At 45.7% G+C, this 25,257-nt stretch overlaps 9 protein-coding genes across 9 annotated transcripts; 4 read left to right on the top strand and 5 right to left on the bottom strand.

Moving 5' to 3' along the window:
- Window positions 1-2,772: 2,772 nt before the first annotated feature.
- PADG_12140 (uncharacterized protein) lies at window positions 2,773-3,549 on the bottom strand (the record flags this gene model as incomplete). Its single annotated transcript, XM_010763693.1, has 2 exons — window positions 2,773-3,209; window positions 3,297-3,549. 2 exons carry the CDS (start codon window positions 3,547-3,549, stop codon window positions 2,773-2,775), a joined length of 690 nt encoding a protein of 229 aa, XP_010761995.1.
- A 2,398-nt stretch (window positions 3,550-5,947) lies between these two features.
- PADG_06523 (uncharacterized protein) lies at window positions 5,948-6,460 on the bottom strand (the record flags this gene model as incomplete). The annotated part of the gene is made up of 2 exons (XM_010763483.1): window positions 5,948-6,094; window positions 6,377-6,460. 2 exons carry the CDS (start codon window positions 6,458-6,460, stop codon window positions 5,948-5,950), a joined length of 231 nt encoding a protein of 76 aa, XP_010761785.1.
- A 2,022-nt stretch (window positions 6,461-8,482) lies between these two features.
- On the top strand, window positions 8,483-8,871 carry PADG_12139 (uncharacterized protein; the record flags this gene model as incomplete). Its single annotated transcript, XM_010763692.1, has 2 exons — window positions 8,483-8,602; window positions 8,707-8,871. The coding sequence occupies 2 exons, from the start codon at window positions 8,483-8,485 to the stop codon at window positions 8,869-8,871; spliced, it is 285 nt and encodes a 94-aa protein (XP_010761994.1).
- A 2,459-nt stretch (window positions 8,872-11,330) lies between these two features.
- PADG_06522 (uncharacterized protein) lies at window positions 11,331-13,711 on the bottom strand (the record flags this gene model as incomplete). The annotated part of the gene is made up of 6 exons (XM_010763482.1): window positions 11,331-12,730; window positions 12,788-12,935; window positions 12,988-13,095; window positions 13,166-13,267; window positions 13,332-13,533; window positions 13,608-13,711. 6 exons carry the CDS (start codon window positions 13,709-13,711, stop codon window positions 11,331-11,333), a joined length of 2,064 nt encoding a protein of 687 aa, XP_010761784.1.
- Window positions 13,712-14,135: 424 nt separating this feature from the next.
- PADG_06521 (uncharacterized protein) lies at window positions 14,136-14,669 on the top strand (the record flags this gene model as incomplete). Its single annotated transcript, XM_010763481.1, has 1 exon — window positions 14,136-14,669. One exon carries the CDS (start codon window positions 14,136-14,138, stop codon window positions 14,667-14,669), a length of 534 nt encoding a protein of 177 aa, XP_010761783.1.
- A 1,598-nt stretch (window positions 14,670-16,267) lies between these two features.
- PADG_06520 (DNA-directed RNA polymerase I, II, and III subunit RPABC5) lies at window positions 16,268-17,017 on the bottom strand (the record flags this gene model as incomplete). The annotated part of the gene is made up of 4 exons (XM_010763612.1): window positions 16,268-16,310; window positions 16,388-16,474; window positions 16,569-16,627; window positions 16,685-17,017. The coding sequence occupies 4 exons, from the start codon at window positions 17,015-17,017 to the stop codon at window positions 16,268-16,270; spliced, it is 522 nt and encodes a 173-aa protein (XP_010761914.1).
- A 184-nt stretch (window positions 17,018-17,201) lies between these two features.
- On the top strand, window positions 17,202-20,381 carry PADG_06519 (uncharacterized protein; the record flags this gene model as incomplete). The annotated part of the gene is made up of 3 exons (XM_010763611.1): window positions 17,202-17,683; window positions 17,761-18,545; window positions 18,607-20,381. The coding sequence occupies 3 exons, from the start codon at window positions 17,202-17,204 to the stop codon at window positions 20,379-20,381; spliced, it is 3,042 nt and encodes a 1,013-aa protein (XP_010761913.1).
- Window positions 20,382-20,875: 494 nt separating this feature from the next.
- Window positions 20,876-22,513, top strand: PADG_06518 (uncharacterized protein; the record flags this gene model as incomplete). The annotated part of the gene is made up of 4 exons (XM_010763610.1): window positions 20,876-21,113; window positions 21,286-21,823; window positions 21,980-22,244; window positions 22,391-22,513. 4 exons carry the CDS (start codon window positions 20,876-20,878, stop codon window positions 22,511-22,513), a joined length of 1,164 nt encoding a protein of 387 aa, XP_010761912.1.
- Window positions 22,514-22,848: 335 nt separating this feature from the next.
- PADG_06517 (uncharacterized protein) lies at window positions 22,849-24,762 on the bottom strand (the record flags this gene model as incomplete). Its single annotated transcript, XM_010763609.1, has 3 exons — window positions 22,849-23,680; window positions 23,751-24,278; window positions 24,404-24,762. The coding sequence occupies 3 exons, from the start codon at window positions 24,760-24,762 to the stop codon at window positions 22,849-22,851; spliced, it is 1,719 nt and encodes a 572-aa protein (XP_010761911.1).
- Between the last annotated feature and the right edge of the window lie 495 nt (window positions 24,763-25,257).

Genomic DNA, 25,257 nt, shown 5'->3' with positions numbered 1-25,257 from the left:
GGGAGATCTAGTAAGTAGGTGAGGTGACCCATACACTGTAGGATGGTGAAAGGGCCAGCAAACTTAGGGGCGAATTTGCCATGGATTTTGGTGATAGGGGTAGTATAACCCTTGTCCAGTTGGAGCAAGACCTTGTCACCATTGTCAAAGAACTTGGGGGCATGTTTCTTGTCAGAATATTTCTTCATATATATAGCTGTGAGGTCAGTGGCTTCTGCAGCATCAACCCAACATGAGAAGTCCTGGGGGGTGGGGGCATTGAGATCAGTCCTGTACATAAAGCAGTAAGGTGAGATACCAGTAGTTGAGGAGGCAGTGGAATTAAATATGGCCTGTAGTCTCATAGCAGCATGTTGCCATGTGGTAGGGTCATCCAGTCCCACAATGACATATTGTAGTGCAATCTCATAGTGCTGGTTAGTTATCTCACTTTGGCCATCTGTCTGTGGGTGGTAGGCAGTTGAATATAGGAGCTTGACACCCATGGCACAGAAGATTTCTCTCCACATGTCACTCAAAAATTTATGATCCCTGTCAGAGATCAAACGGGTGGGTATACCTCAATCACCTATGATGAAGCAGTTGGCAAGGGCCTTACCCCAAGATGCAGCTGGCCAGTCCTGACACCCAGGAGTGAGGGTGGAGCGTTTGCTGGCCTTATCAGTTAAGGTCATGGCAGCGTCATATTTTCCACTGTGTGGTAGCCTGAGTATGATGTCAATGGTAACAGGATGAAATAGGTTGTGTTCAATGATTGGCTGGAGAGACCTGTAGGGCTTATGACAGGGAATCCGAAAATGCATACAACCTGGGCAATGGTGTATGTACTGCTTCAGTAGTTGAGATTTTTTGTATAGGGAGAGTGAGGATAGCCTATGTAGTGTATTAGCAAATCCTAGATGGGCAGTTGTATGGGTGAGTTCAAAAACATCTGCAGTAAGGGATTGTGAGATGCATAATTGAGAATCACTTGCAGCAGTGTCATGGTACAACAGGCTGTCTTTTAGGGAGTATGGCAGGCAGGTTCAATCCTCAATTCAGCAGAGGTCATTTCTGCAAATGATGTCCAATATAGTGTGTAGATGAGGGTCCTGAGTGTATCCATCCAGTAGTTTTCTTCAGAATTCATGAGACATCTGAACTAGTGTTGTGGTGTACTGCTGTCCCAGGACAGCATCAGTGTGGAAGGCGTCCTGGAATGCTTCCAGAGGTTCATCATGATCAGAGGGGGCGTTGGACTCAAGGTGAGAAAGTGCATCTGAGATCAGATGAGTTCAGCCAGGCTTATGAAATATTTGTAGAGTTGTAAAGTGCTGTATATACTGTGCAGCCTGAACTAGTCATAAATTCAACTTATCTGTTGAGGATGTTGATAAGGAGGTCTGTTTGGCAATCTGAAGAGTGGTGAAATGGTCAGTGTATATAATAGTGGGCAAGAAGGATGCTTCTATCATATGACAAGTCTTTTTCAACATCCATACTAGGCATGTGACTTCTAATTCTGTGGGCCAGTAATTTTGTTCTGCTTTGATCAGGATTTTGCTGAGGAAGAGAACTGGTTTGACAAGTGTTGAGAGGGGGGGTGTAGAAAAGTTGAGAGTTGTCAGTGATTTCCATGTATCTTTAACATGGAACAGCATGACTCCATATCCCCATTGCTTTGCAGCGTCTATGTCCGCGAATAGATGTCTAGTACAGTCATGATGAACTAGAAAGAGTCTCTTTGTGAAGATTGCTTGAATAGACTTGAAAGAGTCAATCTCCTTTGATGTAGAGGTCCCAAGGCTGGTACACAGAGAAAATTGAAGGTGGGGCTGTCTCTTGCAGAGGGCAGTTTTCAACAGAGCTGTCTTGCAGGCATTAAGAGGTTCAGATAGATAGGCATACCAGGGGATATATCCACGGAGCCAGCTAGTCAGGCCTAGATACACCTCCAGGTCTTTAAGGATGTGTGGGAATTTCAGCATGGCTAGCACAGCAATCTTATTGTCTGCAACTGATAGGCCCAGGGAGAAAACCTTCTGTCCCAACAACTGTATGGTGGGGAAGGTGAGGTAAGTCTTCTTAGAGCTGACAACTATGTTCTTGGAAGTAAGCAGGTCAAATATTGAATGCAAGTGGAGTAGATGATCCTTCAAGGTTTTGGAGAAGACAACCAGATCATCAATGTAGCACTGTGTGTAGGCCTTGTGAGGCTGTAGAAATGTGTCAACCAGGTGTTGTACATAGGCAGACGTATTAATGAATCTCATAACAATGACATTGAATATCTCTTGTCCGCAATGAGAGACTACTGATAACTGATTCCAGTGTTCTGGGTGAATCCTCCACTGGTAGAAGAAGGAAGTACAATCCATGACTGAAATAAAGTGACAACCTGCGACAGCATTGATTATTTCATTTTGTTGAGCCATAGGATAGATGTCTGGCTCAACAACTCTGTTCAAATTTTGAATGTCAATGACAGAATGGTCTTTCTGAACCTATTTCCCATTGATGGTCACTGTCTTCCAAGTGACAAACATGGAGTAGCCAGATGGAGTATGGGAAGTTGCTCAATCCATACAGCCTTGTTGGTGTAGCTTATCAAAGACATCATCAACAACTTCTCTGTGTTTCTGTCCCAAGAGATATACTTTGGCAGATGTCTGAGGCTTCCGGCCAGGGATCAACAGGATTTGCATCCACTGATCCTGGGGTAGATCAACAGTGTTATCATAATCATCCCACAGTAGGAACATATTGCATAAGCCAGTGATCTTGGTAACTGTGTCATGGGTTGCCATACATGGTGATGCCATTAGATAGCTGGGTCTCGGAACCCATGGGGTTGGAATTAGGAGGCATGGGGCCAGAAGGGCTAAGAGGAAGAGTCTCCACAGGCAGTGAGGTGAGGGCAAGTGGTTCAGCAGAGGGGTCAACAAGGTAGGCACCAGAAGCATCATATTCATGTAGAGTGCCAATGCAAGACCAGCAGATGATAACAACCCATTTGAATGTAGGGTTCACTACATGGGCAAATGGTAGAGAGGCATTCATAATCTGAACATAACAAGACAGAGGGGGTAGTTTTGGTGCAAAGACATAGTCACAGTCTGTAGAAAGTTTGGTATTACCAGGCAAGTGACAGCATAGAGGAATTCTGGCCTCAGAGTGAGAGGGTATTATGACTTCTGTGTCTGTGTACACAGGGCGCGAAGACTGGTGATCTGCTTTGGGGGTAATGGAGATTCTAACCTTAGCACCCTTGCAGAATTTGATTCAGACAATACACTTGTCTAAATCAATAGTCATACCCACAGGAGCCATGTTGTCTATCTCAAGAAGTAGATTGACTTGAAGATTGTCAACAACATGTGCTTCAACAGATATTTGAGCCAGGACTTGGGTTGAAGAGCCCAGCAGGGATGTGATAAAGTGTAGAGGGAAAACAACTAATTGAGTTGACTCAGTCCCATCACCAATGCCACAGACTGGAATACATGGGCAGGATAGGACAGGTATTTTGTAACATTGCTTCATGAGAAAGGCTTTGCTCATGAGTATCATGGTGCAGCTGCTGTCCATATAAATAGACATGAGACACTCTCTATTTTGACAGAAGATGAGGGTAGTGGCATACTTTCAATTTCTAAAGATGTATTCATAGGGGACAGTAGTGTCTGGGGGGCATTGGGATACAATGGTACAGATGAAAGGTGCTTGTTGTAAAGGGTTAAGCTCTAAGAACTAGAGGCTAGTCCTCCTATATAACAAGGACGAATTGCTTGAGAAAGGGAAGAAAAGAATGAGATGAGAACTCGAGCTTAAGCGAGCTCGCGTAGCATGATCACGTGCGCACGTGCAAACGATGGCTAGGCTGAGTCAGCCAGCCAGAGCGAATCTAGGGGTTCAACCTCTTATACAGTCTTCTGTAAGAGCATCTGTTGCAGAAGGTCTCTTTTCTCTCTAGAGCTTGTTCACACTAGCCCAGTCTCTTTATCTACAAGAGGGGGAGAATAAAAGAAGTCAGTTGAATAGACTCATTTAATCATCTTAAAGATATCTTTCTCTGCTGAGGTCTCTGTTATCTTATCTTATCAGTATTCTCTCTTGACTTTTCTAGTGATTCTGACTACATTGCCTTTTACTTCTCATAAAAATCTAGAATCTAGATGCTGTGCTTGATATAATGTTGTCACTGCTTTCTGACAGTTCTCATTTCACCATGACTGACCTGTGTCTTGCTCAGTGCTCTTCTTGATGAAGCTTTTCAGAAAAGCTACTAATGCATCTATGATACTCTGAGTCAGAGCATCCAGCTGATCTGTACTGGAGTATTCTGAAATATCACATAGTTTGTCTAGTTTTGACTTATAGACCTTCAGTATCTGATTAAAGACCTTCTTATTCATGATGTCAAGACAGAAATGATGAGGTGATCTGTCAGATCTTACATCTTATGAAAGGCTGATTTTGATGAAAAGAGTCTGGTAATCAGAGAAAGTGTAAAAAGATCTGTCCATCTGTTTGTTTACTTCTTTGATAACTAATTTCAAAGTGACTCAGACTAGGTCTAGTATGTTATGCTCACATGTGAGAGTGTCTGAGTTCATGGTGAGAGTAAAGTTGAAATTCATGATTCATTGTAGAAATAATTCTGCTTACATGCTTGAAGGCACCTCTGATTGCCATGTGAGATGCTTGATATTGAGATCATCAGCAAGAAGCAAAGAAATTGCTGAGACAGATCAGAAGAGAAGACAGCTAATATTTTGTTCAGAATTCTCTGCATCTGAGAATGCATTGTATATGTTGACTGTCTAAAGCTGTAGATTCTAGATCTGTATATACAGCATGTGAATGTTTCAGTTTTCTGCTCAGAGGCCTGGGACTACATGAGCATGAATTTATAGATCCTTACACATATAGATGAGAACCTGTGACTTTCTGTCCCACTTTTCAATTAGAGCAAAGCAGTTGAATGCTGGGTGCTTTATAGAGATATGTCAGCTTACATTTCTATAAATTCAGAGTTTCTGTATGAGAAGAATGTCAGTTTTTCTTTTGAATGCTAGATTGAGAGCTGTCTTGTATGCTGAACTCTCTTTTTCTACATTGACTTGTATAATCTGCAGAAATTGCAGAGATCTAGAGTTCTTTTTCATTTAATAGCTGAAAGAAGAGTGTTGTTGCATGAGATGTTCTGTTGAATGTTGCATTAGATGTTAAGTTGAGCATCATGTCTAATGCTGTGTCTGATGCTGTGCTTAATGCTGTGCTTGATACTGTGTTTAATGTTAGTGTGAGATTAGATCTACACTCAGTAGAGTCATTCATCCTCAGATCTGCTGATGAATCTCAATTATCACATTTGCTATTATTTGTCTTGATCAAATATGTTTTATTCTGTGCATTGCAGATATCTCTCAGCTAATTTCTTGAATGTTTTTGAACAATCTCATTCTTTATTTCTGATCTGATGGAGCAGAATGAATCATCTGCAAGATGTGATTCAAGACAGTTAGTGCAGCAATTGAGACATTCATATACTTTATTCTTCTTATGATAGATCAGATTTTCTTTCATATAATTCTTAGAGCTGCATTTTTTGCAGTGAGAAATACAGAAACAGTATCTCTCTTGATGAAATTCTCAACATCTGCTGCATTGTTGTATTTTGATCTTAGATATCTTTCTAATCACTGGTTTTTGATATTCATATAGTTTCACTTTTGATGACAGATTTGCTGCTATCTTTTGTGAAAAATGTAATATAATAATAACTGTTTGAATTTTCAGAATATGTTTTTGTCCAGCAACTCTAAACAGACTTAATTCTGATTTAAAGTGTGAATTCTTCTGTTATAAATTCTACTGAGAGATGCAGAGTTTCATCATCATAGTCACTAATCTTCATAAGCAGGTCAGAAATCAGACAAATGATTCAATATTCTTTCTTTTTTATCTAAGCATTGATGAGAGTGGCTGCTACATCATTCTTTCTAACTAGCAGAGTCTTCATGTCTTGTAAACTTCTAAAGATGATGACAATGCCAGTGAAGATAACTTGAACTGCTGTGATGACTGCTGTCAAAGACTCTGAAAGTTCAGTCTTTAGCTTTCTAAGAGTAGCAATTGAACTTGCTTTGCAAGCTAGATGATTTGAAGACAGGCATGTGAGAATTCATGATGTTTTTTCTTCTCTAGAGTTATTTCTAAACAGGAGTTTCTGTGGTATAATTGCTGATGTTTTTGCTATGTTAATGCTGTCTGCAGCTGTCTTTGTATAGGTAGAAGCTCTTGCAGCAATTGCATTAGTGAAATCAGTAGATTTGATTGTGGTGGACTGCTTCACTGTTTCTAGACTTTCATTATATCAGTCCTTGACTAATACCTTCATGGCAACTTCAAGGGCCAGTGCCTTTGATAGGTCTTTTGCCTTCATGCCATCTAAGTCTTCTTCAATCTGATCAAGCATATTTGCAGCAGCTAGTGCTTCTGCATGAGATTTCTATGCCTCAGCCTTGTGGGCAGTTAGGAGCTCACTAGCCATTGAGCCACATAGGTTGAGACATATTGGTGCGACATTTATGCTCTTTGAGCTGCCTGCTGGTGTAGGGGAGCTTGGAGGCTCCATGTCATTCAGTTCACTTGTGCAGCGGGTGATTGGGGTGGAGAGATGAGGTCTCTTGGGTGGTCAGTGTATGGGGGAGCAAATGCGCGTCAAGGCTCAGGACGCGTTCGGTGGTGTTGGGGGGCTGGGCGCGCTGGTGGCGCTGTGTTGGCATGCCATCAGGCTTGCTGCCTGAGGGGATGGGAGAGAGCTTATAGGGATGTGATCAAGATTGATTAAGACGTTTTCGTAGTTTTTTGATTTCCATGCGGGTTGTTATTGTAGGATGGTTGAATCTCTCATATTGGGAGGCCTAGCTAGCTATCTAATATACGCTATATCACGTGCGGCGGGGCGGCAGCCCGGGCCACCATACGCCCAACATAATCTTCTTGTTGTTGAGGTTGAAGCTAGCTAACTATATAGGGTTCATCACGTGCGGTGGAGTGGTGCTACTAGGGCCCAACAGCCCAACTTAATCTGTTGGAGCCTAGGTTTCCTATTATGGACTAGCGCACCACACAATAGTATATAGCATCCCTGAGATAGGCTACCAATACAACCACTTCAGACGTTCCAACATAATCCAGGCAGGCCCCAGCAACCCCTTTTCATCCCATCAAGCTTAGTATTCCGTTACATAGCAGTTAGCAACGCAGAGAGTTTCCTTCTTATGCAGCTCGCATTCGCACCTTAACAGTTAGGAGCAAACAAACACTCGACAGTAAATGATCATATTCTCCTCATTGAGCTAATATCTCAGCAGCTATGTGATAATATGTTATCTACTTTATCTTTCATTCTAACTCGTTATTTTGGATGATATTAAATAGTTGTGAGTTAATCTTCCGTAAAAAAAATAGATTTTCAATGATTCATCAGAATAGGTTTAAATATAACAACCAAGTACTTTGATATTCATATATTTGATAATAATGGTTAAATATTGAAAAAGATTGATTGTAATAGATTAGTTACTAAGAATAATGGATTTTGATTTCAATGATTCTTAAAAAATTAAACTGCAATGATTTCTTCCAGAGCAGCTAAATATTATAATAAAAGAGACTTATAGTATCATATAAATCTCTGAGAACTGAGAAAAGAGCAGAGTCTAGTAGATATATTTTATAATTTTTGCAGTAAATAATAAGGATTTGGACTAACTTCATAAATTGCAATCACACAACCCTGTACGGCGCATTATCACGAGCCTGTGGGAAAGCGTTATTGAATGGTTAGGCGTTGATAATTCCATAAATAACACCCTCCGGTGAAGAAGTTTGTCAATTTTGCTTCTCTGAAACATTTTCTGTCGTAAAAAAGAAAAAAAAAAGGGGGAACAACAAGGTGATTAATCCATCTCCCAGAATGTCTGGCACCAGCATTGCAAAAATGGGGAAACCTACGATCATAACCGAGAAGCAAAAGGCCCGTAGTGGCAACCGTTGAAATGGCGAGCAACAATCCTGGCCAGTCAGGCCCGCGAACCTGGGAGCGCCTGGATCGTTTCATCTTTGCAGGATGTGGGGTTGGTGGAGACGACGGACCTTGGGATATCTGGGGATACATATACTGTCACTGCTCCTTAGGCTGAAGGGAAGCAACGCCTACAGGGGTTGTGGAGAAGAATATTCTCGATTCCCAGAATCAAGAACCATCAACCTGCAGCAAAGACAGCCGACACAAACAGAAAAGGTGACCAAGCACTGCTATGGATGTCTCATACGCTAAATTTGCACTGCAAATCATCGGATGGAGTGTCGTGAAATGAAAGGAATACAAAGCTGGAAATTTTGGGAAAAGAGGGAGAAGCAAAATCTAGGGATGGGCTCCAGCAGCATTAAATACACATTTCCGTCATGGATTCATGTGGGAATTTCCACGATGGCTACTAGCACTGGGAACATGTCGGAGGCATACCAGAGTGGATTGTCCTTGACTTGTAACTCAGGGGATGTGGATGAGAGCAGCCAGACGCCAAGTTTTCCACTCCCACGCCAGGGGGTGCATATGAATATGAGACCTGAAAAGAAAAAAGAAAAAGAAAACAATCAACGAAAGGAATCTGCCCACTCACCTCTCTTACTAAATTAACGTACCTTGTCCAGCAGCTTAGCACACAGCTGATAGCATGCCAGCTGGATTTTCCGCTTAGCGATTCTGGGCTCCGCTGCCGAATCTTCTACAGCGCTTATCAGTGGTGCGGAACCGCAAGAATCGCAGATTCGCAGCTTCTAAGTCGCAGCCCCTGGAAGGTTCATCAAGGGTCTTAAACGTGGCCGCCCAAAATGATGATAAAATATGGATGCTGAATAACTATTTGACTTGAGATATGAATTTGATATGCAAACATATGTGGCGTTGTTGTGGGCCGTATGCGCCCGCCGCTTCATGCCAGGAGGGCTTGCCAGGTTCAGGAATACGCATAGTGTAACCTATGCAAGTAAACTGATGATCCCCGACAGTCAATGTCTGTGAGTCTGTGAGAACTTCCAGGGCAGCTCGGCTAAGCATCTACTTCAAGAAGAGATGTTGGTGGCAGGATCTCCATAGACAGATATGGCATAACATTATGTTGCGTATCAATCTCGTCATTGACACGCTGAATTTGGGGCAGTATATAGAAATCCCCAGCCCCGGAATATTCAATCACATCACACTATCATGTTCCTAACAAACAGAAATTCAGAGAATTTCAAAATAAAAGCCTCCATACGCTGTCATTTCATCAAGAGAGGAGGGGGACAGGACGCAATGCAGTCCCATTTCATCTCCGATATTTAACCAAGGTAGCCCCCCTGAAGGCGCACCATATTTCTCGAATTTTCTGCTTACAGGGATTGCAGCAGGTAAAAATGACTGGAGAATCTCGGATAACCTGCCTTGAACACCCAAGCAGTGGATTATTCGCAAATGCCTGGATCTGCAGCCTATTTCGAGATGCATGGATGAAAGGTACAATCCACGGAGAAAACTACTTCAAAAAATATAAATCGAGATTTCCAGAAACTGGGATAACAATAGCTATATCGTGGTTCGGCATGGGTGTGTGCTTTTGAGCAAAAGAAATATCCTGTGAGTCGTCATCGTCATCCTCCCTACGTTGCGCAATATGTAACCCCCATGCAAGTTGAGATACGGGGCTGCAGTCTGGGCGGCTAACACTCATCCCTGGCTAAGCTTAATGCGACTCGTATAAAAGAGGACAAGCAGACAATAACATTATACAAGTTTCATTATTCATAATGGCAAATACTGGAAATTAGTAGTGGAATCAAATCACGGGAAATGGTGTTGTACGTAGCATCTGCTCTCAGACTAACTACCGGGGTACGCGGTAGAGGTTGACGCATTCTGACCAACATGAAACTACCCCGGGAGATTCCCTTTCTCAGTTGCTGGACTACATTTTCCTCTGAACCCTTGCTTCTCGGATTGGAATGCTATTAGCCCGATGGGTAAATTGCCACCTTAATTAGTTAATTTATGATGTTGCAATGGATGGCGCCCCATGCGCAGACGTATTGTAGGCGAAAGTCAAAATATGGAAATACACACGCCAAAAAACGATAAAAAAAAAAGATAAAAGGAGAACAGATTTCGCAGAGACAGTCTGCTCATTGGAATGTATATCCAGAATGACTAGACGCTCTGGTGAGGTGCCCTTTGAAAGTTGAGATTGTGAGTATAGAGTGGCTTGATTTGATTCCTTTTTGTCCGTGCGGGCTGTATGAGTCCAGGTACTTTTATTCAAGTGTTGTTAATTCCCAGGAGAACAATGGAGGGGAAAAGCGCCAAAAATACGTTTGAGAGATAGATGCTTATCAGTTTGGCAAAAGAGCTATGTATATATTTATATGTTTATACCATAAAAGAAGTGTGACCCACGACCCCATTTCCCATTCCAGTCATCACATAAGAACTAGTGGAAGAAGAAAAAAAGAGAAAACCACATAGCTTAGCTTGCCTTACTCGCAGAGCAGGATCAGGAAGTTATCTGCTTTCGGACAGGGGAAGAGATCCGGATGCAGCAAAATGGGAGAGGGGAAGATGGAAAAAGGGAAGGGTTGGGGGGTTTGGAGACAGGAGTGTTAAAGCTAATTCACCATATGGGCCGAATCCGTAAATTTTTGGTATAAATTTTGGACGAATAGGAGATGATATCAATCAATCGAGTAAGCAAGAAATGTGGTAAATGTAAATGCTTTGTAGGTGTCCAAGGATAATGGGAAGAAAACTGCTGGGATGGGACCAGAACGGGAGATGGGAGAATGGAGGTCCAAATGCATGGTCGGGGAAGATGAGTTGAGGCTAAGGAGATAGTATCCAAAGGGACATCCAGAGAGATATACGATGGTTGTGGTGATGAGAGTGGGAGGGGACTGATATGTCTTGGAGAATCATATGGTTGGAGAATTGAAGAAAGGGGAATGGGGTCGGAAATAAGTATTTATGACGTTTGTTGGAACCGCTGCGGGCTTGCTTAATGAGAATATACTGAGGCGTCGACATGACTGTAGGCAAGGAATATTGAAATAAAACAAGTCAGCCACCAGTTATACATGGAAGGAAACAAGCCAGAGGAAAGGTCTAGAGCGCAAACAGCGTGTGGGGTATCTCTTTTATAAAATGGTAATAATTATATAAGAACTATTCGAGCCCGCCTGAGGGGAAAAGCAAGCCCCTTCCTTCTATGGGTCAGTTACGAAGAAAAATCAGAAGGCCGCTATATCTACGTCTGAACAGTAACGCTCTTTCGGTGTAATGCCTCCTCGGTATGGAAGCCAAACACCAATCGGTACAGGTCCTGCAGCCAGATATACTGCCCATTATGCAGTACCATAGATCTGACCGCGTTGGCAACATCCATGGCACCCGCACGGGCAGGCGGCGCAACGTCGCGGAATGCCGCGTCAAAGACAACCAGTTTCTTATAATTTTCTAGAAGTGTGCGTTGCCACACTAGCGTGCCGAAGGAATCTGATGAGAGGGATTTCACAAACGCAGATAGCGTTTGAGTCGTCCCCCGCTGGAAACCGCCGTTCATGGCTGCACGGACAATTAGGAGTTTCAGGCAGGTAAGGTTCGGGTCTTCCGCGGGGGATTTGACAGTGTTGTTGGATGATGATGTTGTTGTCTTTCCGGATGAGGATTGGGAGTAGCCGGACAGCGTGGAGGAGTTAGATGACCACTTAGGAGGGGTTACTTGGGTGAGGCCAGGGCCTAGGAGGAGAATGTTAGGCAAGGGAGCTTCATCAGGTGAAATTGTGGTGGTATCTTCAAATATTGTCGTGGGAGTTTCCGGGTTCCCTCCGCGGTTCTGAGATTGGGACTCCTCGGCCATTACGGCATACTCGGATCGTTTAGCTTGGTAAAACGCTTGGGTGAAGGTGGTCTGGCTGGGCCGTGGGGTGCCACGATCCGGTCGAATCTGAGTCCAGCCTTCGCGGAAAAGATCGCACAATTCCCAGCATGCCTGCACGGCGGACCCGAGGAGCTCTTCATCGGGTTCTTTGCCCTCCCGCCTGCTTTGCCGTAGGCTGAACAACATCTCAGCCAGTGACCAGCAAGCCTTCAAGAGGGAGTCTGTTTCTTCCGCTAATCGTGTTCGTTGCTTCATGAGGCGATGGCATAGCGTGATGTAAAAATCCAACGTCCGTTCCCGAAATGCTTCGGGCAGGTTTCGATCGTGAGTATTATACAGATGGTTGTTGAGCTCAAAACTCACACGCAGCACGGAGTCGGCGAGTTCATTATCACGCACGCGAACTTCAAACAGCGCTTGACAAAAGTCGCGGCAAAGATCTAGCGTTGGCCGTACGTGGAATTGATGGTCATCGTTATCTCGATTCTCATAAAGGTTTTGACAAAGTTGCCAGCACGACTTCCAAGCCTGTTCCTGCTTGTCTCCCTTTCCGGAAAAGTTAAACAATCGCTCTCGATGGATATAACTTAAGTTCGCTAGGGTATTACACAAATTCCAGCATTCCGATAATGCAACTCTCAGGGCATCCAACTCATCCTCCGTATCCTGAAATTTACCAACTGTAGAAGTCATTTTAATTGGGGTTGGCTCAGTTTCATCTTCGGTTTCTTCGACAGGCTGGTCGGTGTCCAAGGTCTCCGGTATATCTGCCAAAGAGAGTCAGACTGCTATATAAACACAAAGAAAAGGATAACTGAGTGTACCTTCCAAGTTGCTTTTCCTAGCCCTTTTTTTGAAATCTTCAACCTCTTGTCTTGTTTTTGCAAGAGGCGTGGTTCGATCTGACCAGTCCTCGGGAGGTGCGATTTGCGTGGTGATTGGCGGCGGCGATACAGGGCTGGATGACATTTTCTAGAGCCCATTTTAGTGGAGTTCACATCTGGGCTTGTCAGGTGGAGCCAACCTTGCCCGCATTCTGGCCGTGGACTGCCAGTTGCGTAGTGACCGTCACATCTGATAGTGCCGACGATGATCTGATAGACTCTGCGCGGGGAGAAGGTGAACTATCTAGCTGCTGAATTGTGAGTCTCAATGTAAACAGTGACAAATTTAACAAAGCCAGAAGGAAAGGAGAAACCTACAAATTTACCAAAACCGGAGGGGACGTGAATTACAGATTGCGGGGGTTCATCCTCGTCCGAGCTATGTTTGAAGTCGCTCACTCCAGCACCGGAAGTGCGGATCTATAGGGATATCAATTGATGCCAGCTCATGCGTTTCTGCACAGCATGTAGCGGGAAATCATACACTGAGTGAGCTTCCCGACCTCGGAATGTAGTGGCCAATATCCCCGTTGATCATCGCATCTTGGTTCTCCAAAACATCAAGTCCGTTTGGGGTGAGGGCCTTTGGGGAGGTCCTACTGGTAGCCTCTTCGGTCGATCGAGAATCGGCGGACATGTGGGAGGGTGAAGGCGATCGTAGAGAGGGACGTTGTTTGTCAGATTTGCTAGCAGGAATGGAATTAGAGCCATGATCGGAGGGGAACTTGTAGTGGTATATATCTTACGACTTTCAACTTACATTGAGAAAAGAGGAGCTGGTGAACTTGGTGACGCAGAGTAGGGGGAGAATGCGGATAATTGGGGTCCCGAGGAGACAGAAGACGGGGATCTAACAGCTAGCATGTCGGTTTCTTAGAGAGATCCAGGAGGATCATCAGAGAGATATCAAATGTTGTTATATAAAGGTATTTAGAAGAGCAAATTGACGATCATTCAATGCTCGTGCTCTTGATACGAATGACCCCGCTGTCGGTGATTGCTTGGCCAGCCAAACCCTCAAGAGGAATTTGGCTGATAATGTCAGAGAGACCTATTTCAGCGTTGACGGAGCGTATCTCAGTGATAAACGGGACTCACTGGAGGTTAGCTACAGAATCAGTTATTATGGCTATGCCCTCTGGAACAGACCTGTAGTGCCTGTCATCCCATAAATAGAGGAAACGAAGAGGGATTGAGTGTATAAATTTGGTAGCAAGAAAGAAAAGTTATAAAATTTGCTTTAAAAAAAATTAACACAACACGACAAGCTGTCCAATGCTCGAAACCAATGACCCGAACCAGGATCTGCACGGTGCCAGTCAAATCGATGATTGATTACACTGCACACCCCGCACAGGTCTTCTTCCGCTGGCTACACCGTCTGTTCCAGTCTCCAAGGTTGTTGTTGGATGGGGAGGCGAGGTCTGAAAGACGCTCAAAGAATAAGAGGGGGCCAAAATCCAGTCAAGGGGATTCGTTGCAGAAGACAAGAGGATGTGTCCACAGAGCCAGAAGAGACCTTGGATTGTCCGAGAGTCAACAAAATCCGCTGCTGGCTTTGTTCACGGGTCCAACGGGTATGGTAAATATGGGGATGAGTGGGTTTCGCCGTTCATCCCTCTTGTGCTTCTCCTCGTTTTTCCACCGCAAGAGAACAGAAGAATCAATCGGAGACGGGACCGACCACCCAGATAGCGACCTAGCATGGATGGCACAGCAAGCCACGGCCAATGGCGACACGGGCTTGTGGTTGGGGGGTTGTTGGCTTTGTCATGATCCCGTCCGCTTTGGCAAATCCTTAGCAGTCTTAACTGCAATTTAGCCGCTGGGAAAAAGTGATGGAGGACGCCAATAGGCCGCATCGACCAGTCACAGCGCGAGTTTGTTTCTCGACAGCTGCATTAGCTGCTTGTTCTTGGACGGACGAAAATGTCAGTCTTCCAGTTGGCTCGTATCATTGCAGGCATTCCAGGGTTGGCAAGGCTGGCTGTTTCTTCTGATGAACTGGCCAACTGCCATTCGGCGACGACAACAGAAAACAACCAGATAGATCAGATGCAGGAAGGCGATGGTTGTTAAAAGCTGTAATGTATCTAAGCAGGCTAGGCTGCCTGGTGGAAAGAATTCCTTCTTCTGAGGACAATTGGGGTCCAATTCATGTCCTTGTTTCCTGCTAGGCTACTGGACTGGACGAACTCCTCTCCAGTCCCAGCACAGTGTTAAGGTTGTGTCATGACGAATTCGTCCGATCCAAAATCCTGTCAGACGGGATTTGTGTTAAGAATGGCGTCCTCTCTCCCTATCACTGACCAGCCTGTGATATTGAAACCTGGGACTAGTAACTCTCGTAGTGCTGATGGTTGCTCATGCATCCCTGCTCTCGTCCTCATTCAGCAGAACGAAATATGCCCTTTAAACGACCTTACTTTAACTGACTGCTCCCTTGCTCCCTTGGTAACTTCTGAAAGGCAGCGAATGCGCTCGCTTCGGGAAATCGGATTTCGGAGTTCCCTGTTCGGTATTCGCTGCAACCGAAACCACTCCTCCCGTATGCCCCTGCGCGAAGAAGATGCCTGGATATCGCCTTTTGATTGCTGAAACAATCTGAAGATTCATAGAAATTATTTACCTAGATTCATAACTACAACCCGCATACCACATACTCGGTTATGCTCAGAGATAACACCCTTGTTTTGCTTGTTTTTGTATTTATGTTGCAGGGTGCAGTATCAGGGTTTCGACCCTGGCCCCCAAATCTGCCAGTAATTCTTTAAGAATATATACTCTGGATACTGCTAGAGGAACTGATCAGTCCAAGTAGAAAATCCGCCTTAGATCCGTCTATTCAGTAATATTATCATACACTATTATTTAGGCAATAATCGCACTTTTCCTTCGATCTTCCTTTTTTTTCCTTCCCCCTCCCTTTCCACATGAAGCTGTCAGTCTAACCTGCTCTGTTGCTGCGCCTCCAGTGCAAGCTGCATAATTCTCTGCACTTCGACCAGTAACTAATCTGTCTAGTCCACCCCGCGAAAGTTACGTAATCGGCCTTTTAATGTTGGTTTTTATCCGGTAAAGTAAAATGTAGATGAAGAACGTTAGTTACTGGTTGTCGAATGTTTCCCCCAAAAGGTTTGGGCAATTATTCGTGGAACATAATTCGAAAGGTCGGTGTTTGAACGAGGATTTGGCCGGTGAGCTCATTGTTTTCTAACCGAAGATCCGGTAAATAAAAAAGACGGATGGAATAGGGCGTCATCTCATCGTCCCGAATAAAGGGGGCTCAAAAAGGGTCGTCACGGCGTATCAAAGGAACTAAGGTGGATGAAGGGCCTCTCGCTCGTGCATATGTGCGTGGCTGTGGAGGTCATTTTTCTGAACTCAATCAAATAACGGGAGGTGTTTTAATCCGACGATCTACAGTTGGGTTTTCGCTCGATCTCTCTCCGCAGGGTTATATCTATCCAGACGTATCATCGGTTAGAATGGAATATTCCGGATGGGAAAGGATGTAGAACAAAACGGGCTTTTTTGTACCGAAGAAGCTTTTCAATCAAGTCAACATGTGTCATGAGCATTCGTCGACAGCAGTATCGTTTACACCCAAGCTGATCCATTGCATCCCTGCATATGCCGCATTATTATCAGACACATAATGACTTCTTTCCCCTTGGGTTTGCGCGCTCTTCGAAGCCGTTGAATGTTAAATCGAACTTACCCGTCAGGCACGCCCTCATCAAGAAGCTTTAGGTATCGTTCCCAGAGATCTCCAACAACCTATACCATTATTAGCCTCTCGCCCAAAAGAAGGGTTCTGGGTTGGGCAGGGCTCACCTTTCCACACGAGAAGCAGCGAACAGGGATAATCATGTTGAATCGGACGAGGTGAAAGAGGCCAGAATAGTATGAGATACGGGACTGGAGAACGCTGGGAGAGTGTGTGTGCGTGAAGGGACTCTCTGATGGAACCGAATGAGCACAGCAATTCAAGAGTTCAAACAAGAGCGCTGGAGACAACCGTAGGTCGTTGACTGATGAAGTTGTTGGTTTTGAGGCTTGAATTTTTTGTCCGACAAAAGATTCTCGATGCTGCTTCCCAATTTGGTCTAGTGCTTTATTTGTCGGTGTAGATTCTGCCGCGAACTTTTTGTTAGCTCCAAACCGCATATTTTTTCTCTCAAGAACAAACGACGAGCAAAAAAGGGGACAGGAATGAGGGATGGACTCTACCCGTAGTAATAATCTAGTACTTTACGGGATAGGTAAAACCGCACACATACTTGTGTCTTTATAGAATGGGTTTTACCCCTGGAAACTTGACCGAGGACCTAAGAAACACTTCCAACCCCAAATGCCCTCGAAAAAGTCTCCCGCACGTTTAGCGGATAAACGACCATTGGCTGTTGATGATACGACAGATCAGAAGATGGCTCCTGAACAGGATCGAACGAAGAGGCGCAGGATAGCGCATCACTCTTCTTCGAAGGAGAAAATCGGCTTTCCTATGTCTACGACGAAGCAGGCCAGCACAGCTGCTAAATCCCCAGACCGGAAAAGTGACCGGAAAACACCAACGAAAGAACACAGCAGGAAAAAGGAGAAACATAACCGAAATGGAAAGGCACCTCAGCCAGATGATGGTGCCCTGATAGTGAAAGCGGGTGACGATGTTTTTACGACTCCATCCACCGCCGTTTCAGAGCGCAACAAAATGAATTCGATAATGGATGGGCAATTGTCGAGTGAATTGAGGAAATCGACACAGTGGTCCGTATCACGAACGGTGGGTGGCAGATTTAGTGATATTGACACTGTTATCACGCCTGATGAAAAGTAAGTCGTGGTATCCATATATATTTCGCCAGCCTACTTGCTTCTGTGACAGATATCAAATTGTTAACATGGCATAGACACTTCATCCTTTTCTCCAACACTTCTGCTCGGATATTTTCCGTAGCAACTTCCAGCCCAGTAAGGACACTGGACGTACAGAAAGAGATTGCGGCTAGCAAGCTCTCCGCGGTCAATGCGGAACAGCATTTGTACATAGCAACTCACTTGGGAGCGATTTCGAAATGGGACTGGTTCTCTGGCGAACGGATTGAAACATGGAAAGCTGGCCATAACATAATCTCCATGGATACCTGCTCCGGCTCTTGGGGTCAGGATTCTGCAAATGAGGATGTTATTTTTACAATGAGTCGGGTAAGCTCTAGGAAGACTGAGATATCCATCCACGTCAAAGGTGGTTCCAAATCCTGGGAAAGCAGAACCATTCGGGAGATTTCCATGCCAGCCAGTGAGTTGAAAGTTGCCGCGGATGGGAGGGTCGTTATCGTCATTGTTGATGACCAACTTTGCGTCGGATATATATCTAAACTACGACTGGACTCTCTGGATTCCATCAAGTATACCTGGCTAGAAATTACGTTGCCAATTTCTGTTACCTGCTCTGATATTCGTGAGCGTTCGCCATCTGTTCAAGTTTCTTCTTCGAAGTCCTCAATATCTTCTGCGGCGTCGAGAGTAGTCGATTTAGCTTTGGGTGACCAAAGTGGTGCAATTTTGATCTACCATGACATCCTCAATTCTTTGCTTCGGACTGAGAGCAGAGGCAATTTCGGGACGAGCTTAGTGACAAACCGCCTGCATTGGCACCGAACCGCTGTCAAAACCTTAAAGTGGTCGCGAGACGGTAAATAACCTCATTAAGTTACAAGAACATACAAATTTAGAGCTAACATTCTTTTGCGTAGGAAACTATATTATCTCGGGTGGTTCGGAGACTGTCATTGTACAATATCAGCTCGATACTGGAAGAAAACAGTTCTTGCCCCATCTATCGTCCACGATTTGTTCCGTTGTTGTATCGCCCACAGGAAAATTTTACGCAGTTAGACTTGCGGACAACTCTGCTATGGTTCTTTCTACGTCAGAACTACGACCTATTGCCAGCGTGAGTGGCTTGCAGTTAGCATCGCAAGCAACCAGAAAGGATAAACCCTCAGGCTCGAAACACGTCGAAGCACCCCAAAGCCGCTTGCCCGCCATCTTACACCCTGTGCAATCTGAGTATCTCCTAGCAGCGGTTTCCTCCTCACCAGCACGCTCTTTCGATAGCCCCTCCAGCGCATCATCCCTTCAGACCTTCGATCTGCTCACAGGCCAACATGTATTACGCCAGGCACTTGCGAGAACTAATGTTTCTGTCATCCAGACTGGACCTCAGGGTACGGAATTAACCACGCCGGATATCAAGTATCTTGGTATAACATCGGACGGAGAGTGGCTGTCAACCGTCGATGAATGGTTACACTATCCCCAAGACGTGAGCGTCTTGTATCCCACCAGCATCACCCACGGAAAAGAGAAAAGAGAAATTTTCCTAAAATTCTGGCGCTGGAATGAAAGCTCGAAGGAATGGGAGCTTAGTACCCGCATTGATTCCCCGCACTTCAACACTTCACAAGGCTCCACACGAGTGTTGGACCTAACAGCCAGCCCTATCGGCTCGGCTTTTGTTACAGTTGGAGAAGACGCCGTCGTCCGAATTTGGTCGCCCCATACTCGTTATCGCAGTGGCCAGGTGGTCAAAGATAAGCAGAATCAAGCACTGCAAACATGGAGACCTATCCACAATATCCCACTCGAAAATATTGTGCATGGATCTGATCCAACACCCTCCAAAACCTCAAGCCTCGCTTTTTCAGATGACGGATCGGTTCTTGCTGTCTGCTGGACTAACCAGAGCGGAGCCCGAATGGTATATCTCATCAACCCTCATACGGGAGAGATATGTCATACGCGGGATAACCTTTACCAAGGCACCCCGCACGGCGTAAGCTTTTTGGATCGGTACATGGTCATCCTCTCAACCCAACTGGTAGTTTGGGATACGGTGGCTGATACAATCAGACTAATAATGGCTGTGGAAGACGACAAAACATACTCACCCGACTCACACCCAAAATTGCTCTCCATAAACCGCAAAAGCCAAACATTTGCTGTGTCATTCGCCAGCATCAAACGGAAAGCACCAGATGAGCCACGGGCTGAACCACAGGCAAAACCCGTCCACCATCTAACCGTTTTCAACATAAATTCCCTGGAACCAGTGTTCCAGATGAAATTGGATCATTCCTGCCGCGCCCTCCTCCCCAACCTTCGGACTGGTGAATACATTCTGATCGATGCCGCGGCGCGGATTCATCGGATTGGTTCGGGCGATTTCAAACAGGCTGTACCACGAATCGCTGCTGACGTGTCGTCATCTCTGATACAGACGGACCTAGAGAAAATTTTCGGCACGTATGGGTCACTTGAACGGAGAAGCTTGCCCTCCGGTACAGGTGCTGTAGAGCCGCTATCAGCATTGCGACAGATTGGCTTCGGCCACGGTAGGACGAATGCGAATGCGGGAGGCAACTTGACTGATATATTTGATGTGGGACCGTCATTTGCCTTGCCTAGTGTTGAAGTGTTGTTTGAAGGTGTCGTTAAGCATTTTAGTGCAAAAGCCGTTACGGCATAGATAGATAAAGGAGAGGGTGATTTGTGTCCATGTAACTTACTGGCTTGAGCCGCTTATTGGGATTCACAAGGGCGTTTGGCAGTTATTTAGAACTTCTTTATTCAAGCTAGCGGTATGTGGAAAGTTTTTGATATCTTGTGGCAGCTGGAAATCTGTGCTCTAACTCGAGCTAGTGCTCTTGTTGGTGGAGGAACTGGACATGTACTGGACAGGCAGGGGGTTAAATATATGTTCAGAAATAATCTCGGCTCTAGCTCCGAGAGTTTATGTACGGAATAGTTAGATCACATCTCATCGGCTTCGTTCCCTGGATGCCCCGGCGAAGTCGACAGCCACTTGAATCATTTTCGCCGAGGATGTGTCGTCATACTTAGTTACAGTCGACTTCCCCTCATTCAATTCAACTACTGCAGTAGACACATTCACAACACACATATACACAGCTTACACTTACATTTGTTCGTATATCTACATATGCATACAATATAAAAACAATGTCGTTCGACTCCATCCCAATCCTCGATCTGGCTGAGGCGCGGAATCCCGCAACAAAGCCGGCCTTCCTCGATTCCTTGCGACATGCGCTACTGGAAGTTGGATTCCTATATATCAAGAACACAGGCATCGATGATAAGCTAATACAAGAGGTTATTGATGAAGGAAAGAAGTTCTTTGAGTTACCTGATGAGAAAAAGTTGGAGATTGAGATGAAGAATGTGCCTAGTTTTCTTGGTATGATATAGCTTCAATATGCGGAGCGCATATATCTATATACCCCTGCGGACTGTTGATTATAAGGAGTGGGACAAGCCCAAACCCACCAGCGCAGTGCACCGGGCACAAAAAGAACACCAAAGAAAGCAAAGCAAAGACTGATCTGATCCCTCTAACCAAATCTACACAGGCTACTCCCGCCTCGGGAACGAAATAACCCGCTTCAAAACCGACTGGCGCGAGCAGATAGACCTCTCAACAACCCACCCGCTCCCCGGCCCCTCCGCCCCTCTCTACCACAACCTCCTAGCCCCCAACCAATGGCCCGAATCGGCCTACCTCCCCAACTTTCGCCCCGTCTACGAACAGTATATGACCAAGATGGGCGATATAAGCATGGAGTTCATCTCGCTGGTGGCGGAGGCCATCGGACTGCCGGCCAATGCTTTCGAGCGCTTCTTCGATAAAACGCAGCAGCACAAGTTGAAGATCGTCAAGTATCCGGATCTGGATGAGCTGGGGGTTCCGGCGGAGGAGGGGGAGGGACAGGGTGTCGGTCCGCATAAGGATAGTATGCTTACGAGCTATTTGTTGCAGGCGAGTCAGCATCGGGGGCTGCAGGTGCAGAATCATCGGGGAGAGTGGGTGGATTGTCCGCCTATTGATGGGACTCTTGTTGTGGCGATGGGGCAGGGGTTGGAGGCTATGACGCAGGGTGTTTGTCAGAGGTGAGTTGTTACCCCCTTTTTTTTCCATTTTGCTCAATTACCTCTCCACGGAAAAGAGGGAGAAGGGGATGGTAGTTAGTTGTCATATGGACGGGCATATATTTTCCCTATGACATCAAGGATACTTTCCCCTCAGATATCTAACATCACATGCAGCACGACCCACCGCGTCCTAAGCCCTGCCCGCGGAAGTGGCGCTCGCTACAGCGTCCCCTTCTTCCAGGGCGTAAGCTACGATGCCACGTTCGAGAGCATGGATGTACCCGCGCATGTCAAGGCGCTGCGCGAGGAGGTCATCAAACGCAACGGTATCCGCCAGGATGATATTGAATTCACGTTTTCGAAGGGGAAATGGGGTCATCTCGGTGAGGCGACGCTGATGAATCGGATAAAGAGTCATCCGGATGTTGGAGAGCGCTGGGTATGTCGTTTCTTTCCCTTTCATTTTTGGTTTGAGAGGGCTGGATTCCTTTACATCACTGTTCCATTTGTTCGTCGATTTGATCTTCTGTTGAATGTCCCAGGTAATATGTATTAGGATTGCTAATCCCCCTTGTTTTTGTGCAGTACCCAGCTTTGCTCAAGAAAATCAGAGATGAGCAGGCGCAGAACAATCAGGTCGCTGAGAAGCCACAGGGTTTAGCTAAGGAGAGCGCTCAGGTTAGCAGTAAACCGGTGGAAGCCCATTAATCAACTAGCTTTGTATAAACTGGCGTTTTTGTTCCATGAATGATTGTATATATGACGAAGCATGATATTAAATTATCCTTATACCCAATCTTTATTTTTGCGATCGCACCGTGAGAGAAGATGACCTAGCACACTAGCAATGAAGTGATGAATACTATCTTCGAAGAAAACTGAAGTGATATTTCTGTATGATCCTGTAATTAAACACCTTAGGACATTATACCCAGCTATCTATGTGCTACGTCTTTCAAATCGGGAAGGATAATTGTCCTAAAACCATCAAAGTCTATATATCCTTAAATCCCACCCGTTTTCAACATAATCATCCACCATCCTCAATCCTTCTTAAGCCCAACCTTCCCAATACCCCGTAATCCCCACCAGCTCAGCCCAACAGTCAAAATACTCGCCCCAAACAATGCCCAGTATGTAGCCTGATAACCCTTCAATAGCGCGTGACCATCATCACTCGCGCTCTCCCCACTGCTTCTGCCACCACCACGACTCTCCTGCTCAGTCACCGTACTAGAAATAACACCCGTCACCGCCAAGCCCACGGACATCCCAATCTGTGAAATAGTATTGAACACCCCACCAGCCAACCCATGTGTCTTCGGGGGGAATATCGACGTGATTACAAGATTTGACACAGTAAAGAGCGTATCGGCCGATATAGGGATGAGAGCCGTAGCCACGAAGGCGGCGCTCCAGTATGACCATGACGGATGCGCGAGGGCCATTAAAAGCGGAGCCACTGCTGAAGCGATAGCGACGGAGAAGCACAGGAGATCGGCGCGGATGCGGCTGACGACGAGGCCTGTGAGGATGTTTGCGAGGGCGCCGGAGAGGATCATTGGGGCGAAGCGGGCGGATGTTTGCAGGGTGGAGAGGTGTTGGAGGCGCTGGAAATAGAGGGTTGTGAAGTACTGGTGGGCGTTGAAGATGGCCCAGGTGAAGAAGACGGAGATGCAGACGGCAGAGAAGTTGCGGGCACGGTGCGGGGTTGTTGGGGTCGAGCGGAAGAGGGAGGGGGGGATTAGGGGAGTGCGGTTTTGGGATTCTTGGCGGATTATCCAGTATATGAATGTGGTGAGGGAGAGGAGGGCGAGGGTGAGGATTGAGAGGTTTGCGGGGCGGAGGATGGATTTTGGGCCCGTGGACATTATGCTGTAAGTGGGATGTTAATGCATGGATGTAGGGGATGTGGATTATTTGATGTGATGGAGACGTTACTTACGCAAAGGTGTAGGAGAACATTCCGAGAGAAGTACTTATGAGCATATTTCCTACCCAGTCGATTTCCGATGTTACACGTCCCCACGTAAGGGGATGGGTTTTCCGCGGGTCCTTAGGAACACCCCAGAGAGCAACAAGGAAGAAAGGAACGTTAATAGCCGCAAAAATATAGTACCCATATCTCCAGCCAATGGAACCAACCAAGACTCCTCCGAGAACGATTCCTATGGAAAATCCCACAGGTTGAGCAGCGCCCAGGCAAGCGATGGCAATGTTTCGCCCTCCACCTACTGGGAACGCTGAAGTAATAATGCTCACGGCGGTGGGGAGACAGAGCGACATGGCAATTCCGGACATTGCGCGGAACATGATTAGCTGAATGCCTGTTTGCGCCAGACCGCAGGCTAATGTGAAGACGGCAAGCAAGAAAGAGCCGGTAAGGTATACTGTACGGCTGCCGACTAGATCGCCAATAGAACCGGAGAGCAAAAGCGTGCAGCCGCATGTAAGCCCGAATGCTGATGCAGGCCTTGGATTTGGAGATGCAATCAACATGGAGAACACAACCAGCAACAGCAACAACAACAGCAAAGAGCGGCAGGAATCGCAAGCCAGAAATTATAGATTTATGTATGGCTAGGATCAGTCTCTCACCATAGCATCAGACCCTCTGACAAATTTGTCTCGCGAGCCATTGTTGGCAAGCCCACAGTTAACATGCCGTTCAATATACTGACCATGAAAACCATGCTCGACGCCGAGATAACTACCACGGCCGACTTCGATTTAGAAAGGGATTTAGTTGTTGACACATTTTCTGGGTCCGTCACTGCCAATGGGTGCAATTGCACCTGGGTTCGATTTTCAGGATCTTCACCGAGCACCCCGAGACGGTTGGGCTTTGCTGTGGGTAATTTTAATGCTCCCGGATCCTTTGATGCTGTTGATGGCTTTAATGTTATGGTTTGGGCACAGGCGGATGTAGTGATCACTTCCACTGAAGTTCGGGACATTGTGGGATATTCTGAATGCAAATACAGATGAAATCTTGGAGTGGTTATTTTGCAAACCTAAAGAGGTTGTGTATTCCAATGCTTGAATGTCCTGGCTAGGCCTGATTGAATTAATGATTTGATGTGATTCTACCACAAATAGCTGTAGAGAGCTCTGCGCAGCGAGAGGAACAAGCTCCAAGACCCATTGCGAGGACGGATATCCCGCGCAGTATTTGATTTCAGCGAACTGAGCTCGCTTATTAAAATTTTGTTGAGTCACGCATAATGCTGGACCACATTTGACAGATTAAGCTTGCTACATCGTTTTTCCTAGTATCCCTGCTCACATTGAACAGGAAGAGCTCGGGTCCGTGCCAGAGCGGGGGTTGTTCCGCCCTTCTAAATACATATTTCGAATGCTCCAAAGATGGACCAAATTGGTCCCGATGTCTGAAATGCTGAGTGGGTGGAAAAAGTGGGTTGATCATATGGCGTTTCCAAGGGAGTGAAGAA

This window comes from Paracoccidioides brasiliensis (genome assembly GCF_000150735.1).
Source record: "Paracoccidioides brasiliensis Pb18 unplaced genomic scaffold supercont2.8, whole genome shotgun sequence".
Lineage (NCBI taxonomy): Eukaryota > Fungi > Ascomycota > Eurotiomycetes > Onygenales > Ajellomycetaceae > Paracoccidioides > Paracoccidioides brasiliensis.
Note: the sequence above shows the minus strand (reverse complement) of the source record. Positions and strands in the feature narration are given on the sequence as shown.